Here is a 9,670-nt window from a genome sequence, read left to right as displayed (position 1 = left end):
TCTCTCTCCCCTTTTCTTCTGCCCCTCCTTCTCTCTTTCCCTCTCTTTTCTCTTTCTTCTTCCCTCCTCCTCTCTCTCCCTCCTCTCTCTCTCTCTCTCTCTCCTCTCTTCTTCCCCCCCCCTCTCCTTCTCCCTCCCCCCCCCCCCCCCCTCCCCCCCCCCTCCCTCTTTCCCCCCCTCCTCCCCCCCTCCCTCCCTCCCTCCCCCCCTCCCTCCCTCCCTCCCTCCCCCCCTCTCCCTATCCCTATCCCTCCCTTTTTCTTTCTTTCTCTCTTTCTTTCTCTCTTTCTTTCTCTCTATTTCTCTCTTTTATCCATAGATGAAAATGATAATTACTCTTATGAATTAATAATAAGTGAGAAGTCACCTTTGCCATATGTATCTACAGGACACGGGAATTAATAATCACTTTTGAATCGGTTGAATAATCAGGAAACGAGTTACCATACTTTGCTGATATAATTCCAGACCACACTGCAGGTTCAGACCTAACTGAGACTATACCATGCCTTCTGTCCAAACGTGGGAATGTTATAGTTGGTGAGGAAATGTCCCATGTACAGGATGGTAAGGCAACAAACAGTCAACGATTTTGTGATGGTCGAGCTGTATTTCAGTGATGCGAGCGTGTTATAGCAATCGTGTATTCCTGTTGGTAGTTATTTGTCGGTTGTTGGTTGTTTTAAAATATGTAGAACTTTGTATACACAGGAATCCAAGTAGACTGATGATTAAAAGTAAGAAGTGTAGTTAGTTTAACTGATTGTAAAGGCCTTGTGTAACCTTATTGATATCTTCATATGTTTGGTTGTTACTGTATATATTTCTATGGGTAGAAGATATGAAAAATTATAGTTGTATATACATCTCTAGTCTTAATAAGCACATAATTGATTTTGTTAGTCACCTTTGTAGTGGATTTTTTATTGTATGATTCCTGTCTTTTAGAGAGATTTTGAGTGGGCGCCAGCCATGTGATTTGAATCTGGGTTTAACTGTTTGAAAAGAAATTAATTTACATTTAGCTCCTAAAATTGTCTTTTTTTGCATATATGTCAGTGCCACAGCTTTGAATGAATGGATGTGACAGATGTTAAACTGGCACATTTTTAGAACCATTGGATGTTAGGGTAATGGGGGAAAAATCATGTAGCAACTGTACTACTGTTACCAATAACTACAGTATTGATTGACAAAACTGGCTGGACTTTTTTGGGATAAATTGTTAGTCTAATGACACAGTCTTACAGCACTGTGATTCAGAAGCGAGTAACTAATGCTCTTCAGGTTCAGGTGTTTTAATGCCCCACAATACGTTGTCTTCGGCTGTTGCTTCTGCAATCCTTCCCATTGATCTATCCTGGTTTAAAGGGAGACAGAATATTTTGCCTTAACCAGCTTAAAACCATGAGCATTGAACTGTTTATGGAGTTATAACTGATATAGCAAACCAAACGGATATGTATGACGTACAGGCGGATAGAGCAAACCCTGAGAATTAATATGAGATTGGCTACCTTGAATCCAGTGGGGCCCTTACAGTGGGACCTGTCTATTGCGTTCTAGCTTCCCGTGATTTTACCCAATTATGGAAAACACTTCTATTAAGTTGTCTTGAATTTGATCTGGGCAGGGTTTGGTGAGACTGATGATTTTTTTCTGTGGATGTAATATTGATGGTATTAAAAATTTTGCTTTATTGTTTCCTCAGTTCAAGAAAGGTAAGAAAATGAATATATATATATTTATTATATATATATATATATATATATATATATATATATATATATATATATATATATATATATATATATATGTTATACATATATATACACGTATATGCATATGTATATGTATAAGTATAATTATATATATGGACTCTGTCTTTGTGTATGAACACAATCGTTAGTTTTATTTGTATCCCATTGTCTTGTGTAAATTTTTAAAGCATTGTGATATTAGAAGAGAATGTTTCATAATTTGAAAAGATAGGCTTCAGTATTTACATGATAGGTTCAAAATATAGGAAATAGACATTATCACTTGGAAAGTAAATGCAGTTTATTGGACAGTGAAGAATTGGTAAATGACTGAAATGAAAATAAAGAATTTAAAGCACTTTTTTTTTATGTATATGTATGTAGATTTTTTTTTTTTTTTTCATAATTTTCACTTTTTCTTCACATTTTCCATTGCCAGAGGTGGGGAAGCTGCAGCAGCATCTGTCCCTACTGCGCGAACAGTACGTGAAGCTGCAGGAAAGATACACAGCACTAGAGCAGCAGCATGCCATCGTCACGGCAGGCACTCAGGTCTCGGAAGGGGAGGACTCCTTTGTCACGAGGCTCTTGCGGTTCGTGGCAGATTTGTACGACAAGGTAGGTTGGCCGTTTTCCCTCTCGAGTTTTCGTGATTTTGGTTTTGTTTGGTCTGTGTTTTTTTTTTTTTTTTTACACATTTCTCAACTTGGGTATGTATGTGTGTATATATATATTTATATATATATTTTTTTATTATATATATATACATACATATATATATATATATATATATATATATATATATATATATATATATATATATATATATATATATATATATATATATATATATATAATTTCCCTTTTTTTTTTTGTAATGCACCATAAGCCTTTGCTTCCTTCAAGGGTTAAGATAAAAAAAAAAAAAGGCTTCTCAAAGACAGGCTACTTTGATTGCAAGTCGGTGCCTTAATCTGTAAGAATTTAAGAACGCTGAGATCGGTCTATTAATGGCACTCCTCTCATTCTTTCAGGAAAAGTACAGCGACATGTCGGTACACCTTGGAACCAGGACCATAAGAGCCCATCGTTTTGTTCTGGCAGCGCGTAGTGACAACTGGGGGGTATCGTCCCTCGCAGACGTTGATGCACTAGGTAAGGGAAGTTGTTTTAAGTTGCGGAAGGCTAAGTAATGGAAGTGATGGGATGATGAAGATTTTTTTTTTTTTTTTTTAGAGAGAGAGAGAGAGAGAGGGACAGGGAGAGGGAAAAAAAATATATATATATATATAGAGAGAGAGAGAAAGAAAATGAGAATGAGAATGAGAAAAAGAAAACAGGAGTGAGAGAGAGAGAGAGAGAGAGAGAGATCTGTGATATGAAGTAGAGTTATTGATAGGTAGACAAACATTTATATCTATTGTTATAGTTATATGTATAAATATTATATATATATATATATATATATATATATATATATATATATATATATATATATATATATATATATATATCATCATTTAACGGTAGGTTCATGTCTGAGCCGCCGTGGTCACAGCATGATACTCAATTGCAGTTTTCACGTTGTGATGCTCTTGGAGTGAGTACGTGGTAGGGTCCCCAGTTCCTTTCCACGGAGAGTGCCGGTGTTACCTTTTTAGGTAACATTCTCTCTTATATATATGTATATATATATATATATATATATATATATATATATATATATATATATATATATATATATATATATATATATATATATATATATATATAATGTATATATTTATGTATGATATGAATATATATGTATGATTTTTTTTTTTTTTTTTTTTCTTCAGATTGGAGTTCACTGGACGAAGAGGTTGGTGAGGCTGTTTTGCGATGGGTGTACACAGACCACGTCAGTCTCCTCAATGAGCATGACTTCACACTCAGTCTCATGAGGGCAGCAGCATGTTTCTCTTTAAATCCTTTGATGAAAAGGTAAGGGTTTAATTTGTAGAACTGTGATATTAATATGACTAAATTATTAAGGAAAATAAGAAGTATACATTTATGAGCCTTCTTGAATGAAAGTTAAGTGAATTGGAGACTTTGATGTGATGAGATTGTTACTTCATTTTAAGAATTAAAAAAAGCCACAGTAAGAAGTATACAAAATTTTTCTAACTATAGAAACCGGTCTCTTAGTTCTAGTCTCTAGAACGTTGACTTTTTTCCTTTCTCACAGTCCATTTTAATGTTTTAGAAAAATAAGCAGTTTCTTTATAAATCACACAGATGTGAAAAGGCACTCATGGGTTGGGTCACAGTGAGAAACTGTGTTCGACTCTACACCACAGCAGATGAGATTGGTGCGCAGACATTGAGGGATCATTGTTCAACACTGATATCCACACATTGGGTGAGTTTTGGAGCGAACGTTATGAGAAGTTGCTAATCTTGGAAGGTGATATTTTATTTCTCTGGCCACTGTCAGGGTAAGTAATGTCAGGACTTAGGAAAATGGCTTTCTTGAAATATGCTTCTATTTTTGTGGCTTATTTTGGTTGAGTTTGTACCAAACTTTTATAGGTTACCAGTTGGCTGTTTAGGACATTGATGTGGGAGACAAGGTTTATGTAGCAAAAGGCGTTTATTTGAAGGCTTAACCTATTGATGCTGGGAGTGCATATATGTATGTAGAGTCCCCCAAGTTGGTCCTAACATGAGCCACTAATAGGGTTTTTGCTTAAGCGAACACCAAGTAACTAAGTAAGACCACTGTCATTGTGTTTTATTAATTTTGTTTATTCATCTATGGCTCTAGAAGCATGCATTTGCTAAGGAGTCGGTTAATAGGCCTACTGCCTCACCTATTTACCCTATTTGTGAGTTTTTTGAATGAAGCATTTTTTGTATTTATTACTCGTGTTGTTGTAAATAATTTGATAATGATAGCAGTATTAATATGAGTAACATTATCTCATTGATAATGAGAATAATAGTTATGGTAAGTTAAAACTTCTCTTTCAATAAAAAATCAAGAAATCCAATAAAAAGGTGACACTAGCAGACCTAGTAAATGTCTCTTTAATAAGTGATTGTGAATCTGTCTCGATGTAAACAGAATTGTAAAATAAAACTTTTGTGAGCAGTTTAGTTAAAGGAAATTGATAATCTTTATTATGATGCTTTCATGGTCATGGAAAAAAATCTGACTGGGGTTGTTATGATGACAGTGGTGTCTTCTGAAGCTGTTGCAAACTTGCTATTTGTTGAATAAGACTGAATTTTGGGGGGAAGAGAAAGGATTGCCTTTATTGTTGATGGAAAAAAAAAAACATACATAAGTTTAAAATGTAAAAATCAGGTTTTGCATAAAATTATCCAAATGTTACCCTAATTAGTGTGGAAGAGAATATATGGAGCGCAGAGCATTTTGTTCGGCAGGCAGAAATGGGGAAGGATTATGGAAAAGAAGGAAAAAAAAACTTGAGTTGGTCTCTTTTCAATTGAAGTTTTAGAGATGCTTGTTTCAAGAATGATTTTTCATATATATATATCGGTGCTTTTGACAATATACGCTTTAGTTTTACAGAATTAATTGAAATAACTGAAGAATGTTATCTAATGTCATATTACATATTACTGTATTAAGTAAAGTAGAATCTGTAATTACACTTAAACTTTAAGTTATCTATATTGAGACCTGCCTTTATTTAATAAGAGTATATTTTGTAGTGTATTATGCATTATTTGTAATGAATATCAGGAAGTGAATGCGTTACAGTGTATCATTCATGTTAATTTCCTGGTACATGGAAAAAGAGACGCATAGGAAACTATAATTAGAGACTGTAAATAGTCTTATATTTTGTGTGAAGAACAAAGGAGATGTTTCAATTAGCTTTGACCTTGGAATTCTTGACATTGTTTGTTATGATATTTGTGTTATAAAACTGTAAACATTATTATCTATGCTTTTATTTTTTGTTGTTTCCTTTAGTAAAAAGGAGGAAGGTTGAAAGCAAGGTATGGGAAAGAGGAGAAAAGAGAGAAGAACAGATAAGTGAGGAGAGGAAAGGAGAGTGTTAAAGAGAAGAAAAGGAGATGAGAAAAGAGCATAAGGTGTAATAAAGTTACTCCTTTGGACATTGTGAATTCTTTTAATTTTTTTTTTTTTTTTTTTTTTTTTTTTTTTACTGTCTTCTCCATGAACTTTCAGTGGATGATCGATTCGTTGCCTTATTTTATACATCCATTATGTTCCCCCCATTCACTTCTGCTTTGTCTTTGTCCTTCGCAGAATGACTTCACCCCCGATGACTTTTCACACATGTCGGCTCCTTTGCTTATGCCATGTTAATACGAGCACCTTGCATGCGGCCATCAGACTGCAGAGAGAAGACGTGGTTTTCTTGTACCTCATCGAGTTCGACTCTCAGGTCAGTAGAAAACCGTAGAGTTTTTTTTTTTTTTTTTAATGAAATGGATGGATTAAGGAGAAAAAGGGAAAATCTGTGGTATTTTGAGTCTAAATGTTGTCTTCTTAAAGAGGCCTGTGAAGGGTGGTCATGAGACATGGTTATGTACATTTTGGTTTTATATTGTTTTCTCTTCTCTTTTCGCCTGGAAGCAGGGTTGGTTAGGAGTGCTTTTGTGTGTGAACGGGAGAGGGAAGGTGTATATGGTGGATTTATATGATGGATCATGCATAATTATCTCTAATTTAGTTCCTATTTTATGTAAACTCCAGGGCACTTTTGTCTGCAGGTTAATAACAAAATAATGTTTTAAATAGTCCATATCAGCCAGGAATTTGTATTTCTTTATCCAATCGATTCACCTGTTTTGGGGTTTGGAAATGACTCAGAATTTCAACTGATTTCAACATGTGAAATTGTTTTCATTACTTTTGTGAAGGATACACATTTATTCCTCTGTAACATTTATTCCATATTAAACATTGAAGAGTATCATTATCAATAGTCAAATGAATGCTAACATAATATCACAGTCTTTATACAGAGCACACTGTAGCTCTGTAAGTTTCACTATAGGTACTTTAAGTAATGATTGAATTTTTTTAAAGTAAACGATTACATAGCCATCTTTATTACAAAATAAGAAAATAACTTACATCGTAATGCAAGAAGTCACAAGAAAGCACAGCCATGCACATTGACTAGTCTATTACGTCTTGCGCTGCAAAAAAAACCTGTAGGTCAGCTGTTCCCAAGGTTTACTAAGCACCATATTTGGACTTCTGGAGTTATGGGTTGTCTGTCGAACGTTACAGTCACTGCCTCGAGTGCTCTGCAGTAGTTAAGAGCTTGGTTGCTTGTTGTGTGACGGCTCAGAAAATATTGAAAGAGTCTCTTGAAGCTATGATTCATATAAAAGTATTCTAGAGATTTAGATAAGGATATTCTTTTTTTATGCACTATATAAAATTTAACATTATTGGATTTGTAGACAAGTATTTACAGTTCCCAAGTTAAATTTGGAATCGGTTAGTCCCCACCTACCTAAAGATCCCAAGGAAGTTTCACAGCATTTCCATGTAAACCTTAGAATAACCAGAAACCAGAAACGTCCTGTATTTACTCATAGTAGAAGATTTGCACTACACATATATTGTGTGCATGCAGTTGAAGATTATGGAAAGGAGATCTCAGTAGATGTATCATTTTATAATATCTATGGGTTTGGAAATATCAGGACAAGCTTGACCACTGGTAATTGTAAAAAAGTGCCGTCGCCAAAAGAATTGCCAGGATGACCGTAGAAGACAAGTTGGTCATCGTTCCATTACAGAGATTGTGACTGCAGTAACAGTATTCTGATGAGGGGGGTTTGTACAGACTCCTGTGTTGGATGCAGCCTTCTTTGACCAGACCTGCCTCGGCATAGCGGGCGTTGTCTGTGGTGTTTGGGGTACAGCCATCCATTGTTTTTACAATTATGTTTTCTGCTGGAAGTGGGAAGAAAATGAGTAGAAATAAATATTTTTGGTTAAAAAAAAAGTTCAAAGGATTTATATACTGATATGTGACCATACAGTTTACTGAATCACCTCCGTGACCATTATAAAGAAAAATCTGAAATGATATATACATGTCATAAAGTTTTTTTCTTTTTTCTTTTCTTTCTCCCAAACAAGGAGATACTTACCGTTCGACAATGGCAAAGTTATCCGCTGGTAAATGCAAAGCTTTGAGTCCGGGCAGTTCATGATGTATCTGTCTGAGCCATCAAACTCTGAACAGGGGTAGACGTAGCGATTGTGCCTCTTCATTCTCTGGTTGTTGTGTACACACTCGTAACACTTGATGCTGCCCACTGGAAAGGAATAATCTCGGATGTGAATGCGTATGATGGTAAAGGTACTGTCTTGGTTTGTATTTGTATAATGGGGGAAGGTTATAGGGAAAATAATTTTAAATGATTTGGTTCAGCTACCTTATTACTATTACTATTATGATTATTATATTGACACACTCACATACATGCAAGCATGCATATTTACATACATACATACATGCATACATACATACATACATACATACATACATACATACATACATACATACATACATACATACATACACACATACATACATACACACATACACATAAACACACATACATACACACAAACATAGACATGTACATACATACTTGCATACATACAGACACACATCCCACCCCACCTCATAAACACAGACACGAACACACATGCGTATATACATACATACTTTATATAAGTATATAAGTACATACATACATAAACATATTCCACCCCACCTCACATGTGCATGCACACACACACACACACACACACACACACACACACACACACACACACACACACACACACACACACACACACACACACACACACACACACACACAGAGCACTAGTTTCCAAACTGATCTGCAAAGCAAATGTACAGCGTCATCTGAAACAGTGGGCGACGTTACTTGACGTGTGTTGCAGCAAAGGGTCAAGGGTCAAAGGTCAAAGGTCAAACCTCGTCCACTGCATTGGGTTGAATTGGCAAATTATTTTAAAGATTCTTTTGGGGTGATCTGGCAAACATGTCTTAATTTTTTTTTTTATTACCTGTTGGTGTGAGGAGGATGAGGGCCAGGAGCAGGGCTGGCACCAGAAGCCTCCGGGGTGCCAGCGAAGGGCAGCCTGAAGTGGCACTCCTTCTACCCCCCTGCCCGGCGTCCTCAGGTGGCACTCTTCTCGCAGATTCGACCATCACTGCTTTTTTTTTTTTTTTTTCCCTTATTCTTCTTGTCTGTGGAAGGAAAATTATTAATGTTTGAGAGGAGGGAAGTGGTGGCAAGGAAAAAAAAAAAAAGTTATGTTTTCACTTTTTTATTATTATTATTAGTCTTTTTTTTTTTTTTTTTTTTTTTTTTTTTTTGTGTGTGTGTGTGTGTGTGTGTGTGTGTGTGTGTGTGTGTGTGTGTGTGTGTGTGAGTGAGTGAGTGAGTGAGTGAGTGAGTGAGTGAGTGAGTGAGTGAGTGAGTGAGTGAGGAGAGGAGAGAGAGAGAGAGAGAGAGAGAGAGGAGAGAGAGAGAGAGAGAGAGAGAGAGAGAGAGAGAGAGAGAGAGAGAGTGAGTGAGTGAGTGAGAGACAGATTGACAGTAAAAAATAAAGAAGCACGAAAGATTTCTTAGGAGAGAACCTGTAGCACTTGACAGAAAATGATACATTGGCACGCTGCTTTGACACTGACGGATGGGATTATCTCGTTCATATAGAGACGAGATTTTATGAGTGCACTGAAGAAATGATACTTGCACGCTGCTTTGACACTGACGGATGGGATTATCTCGTTCATGTTTTTAGGGGAGGCGTATTTCTATTAGGCACGTGATCAATTCATCCTATCATCACTTCAATTCATCAT

At 35.9% G+C, this 9,670-nt stretch overlaps 3 protein-coding genes across 4 annotated transcripts in view; 2 read left to right on the top strand and 1 right to left on the bottom strand.

Annotated features, from left to right (window-relative positions):
• Positions 1-467: 467 nt before the first annotated feature.
• Positions 468-9,670, top strand: part of LOC119578694 (rabankyrin-5-like) — a 95,611-nt gene continuing 86,408 nt past the window's right edge. The window contains exons 1-6 of one of the 2 annotated variants that reach the window (XM_037926269.1): positions 468-567; positions 2,200-2,378; positions 2,795-2,915; positions 3,599-3,743; positions 4,041-4,164; positions 6,049-6,187. In XM_037926269.1, the coding sequence (XP_037782197.1) occupies positions 6,050-6,187 (138 nt within the window). In that variant the 5' untranslated portion in view covers positions 468-567; positions 2,200-2,378; positions 2,795-2,915; ... (1 more) ...; positions 4,041-4,164; position 6,049. Of the gene's footprint in view, positions 568-2,140; positions 2,379-2,794; positions 2,916-3,598; positions 3,744-4,040; positions 4,165-6,048; positions 6,188-9,670 lie in introns of those variants that run through there. The other variant, XM_037926270.1, reaches the window with a different exon arrangement.
• LOC119578422 (rabankyrin-5-like) lies at positions 1,234-4,385 on the top strand. The gene is made up of 7 exons (XM_037926006.1): positions 1,234-1,293; positions 1,712-1,721; positions 2,200-2,378; positions 2,795-2,915; positions 3,599-3,743; positions 4,041-4,164; positions 4,335-4,385. Exons 1-7 carry the CDS (start codon positions 1,234-1,236, stop codon positions 4,383-4,385), a joined length of 690 nt encoding a protein of 229 aa, XP_037781934.1.
• On the bottom strand, positions 6,678-9,068 carry LOC119578695. The gene is made up of 3 exons (XM_037926271.1): positions 8,869-9,068; positions 7,917-8,084; positions 6,678-7,716 (listed from the first exon to the last, which is right to left on the bottom strand). Exons 1-3 carry the CDS (start codon positions 9,011-9,013, stop codon positions 7,460-7,462), a joined length of 570 nt encoding a protein of 189 aa, XP_037782199.1. The 5' UTR covers positions 9,014-9,068; the 3' UTR covers positions 6,678-7,459.

This window comes from Penaeus monodon, chromosome 11 (assembly GCF_015228065.2).
Source record: "Penaeus monodon isolate SGIC_2016 chromosome 11, NSTDA_Pmon_1, whole genome shotgun sequence".
Classification (NCBI taxonomy): domain Eukaryota; kingdom Metazoa; phylum Arthropoda; class Malacostraca; order Decapoda; family Penaeidae; genus Penaeus; species Penaeus monodon.
This window is presented reverse-complemented; position numbering and strand designations above follow the sequence as displayed.

What these genes read in the sequence shown, in the direction of transcription:
- LOC119578422 (XM_037926006.1), top strand. Translation starts at nt 1,234, where the DNA reads ATGACACAGTCTTACAGCACTGTGATTCAGAAGCGAGTAACTAATGCT. An exon ending in CGCAGACGTTGATGCACTAG is followed by an intron (nt 2,916 to 3,598) that starts GTAAGGGAAGTT and finishes TTTTTTCTTCAG; the next exon opens with ATTGGAGTTCACTGGACGAA. An exon ending in CACTGATATCCACACATTGG is followed by an intron (nt 4,165 to 4,334) that starts GTGAGTTTTGGA and finishes AAACTTTTATAG; the next exon opens with GTTACCAGTTGGCTGTTTAG.
- LOC119578695 (XM_037926271.1), bottom strand. Translation starts at nt 9,013, where the DNA reads ATGGTCGAATCTGCGAGAAGAGTGCCACCTGAGGACGCCGGGCAGGGG. An exon ending in CATCCTCCTCACACCAACAG is followed by an intron (nt 8,085 to 8,868) that starts GTAATAAAAAAA and finishes ATTCCTTTCCAG; the next exon opens with TGGGCAGCATCAAGTGTTAC. An exon ending in AACTTTGCCATTGTCGAACG is followed by an intron (nt 7,717 to 7,916) that starts GTAAGTATCTCC and finishes TCCCACTTCCAG; the next exon opens with CAGAAAACATAATTGTAAAA.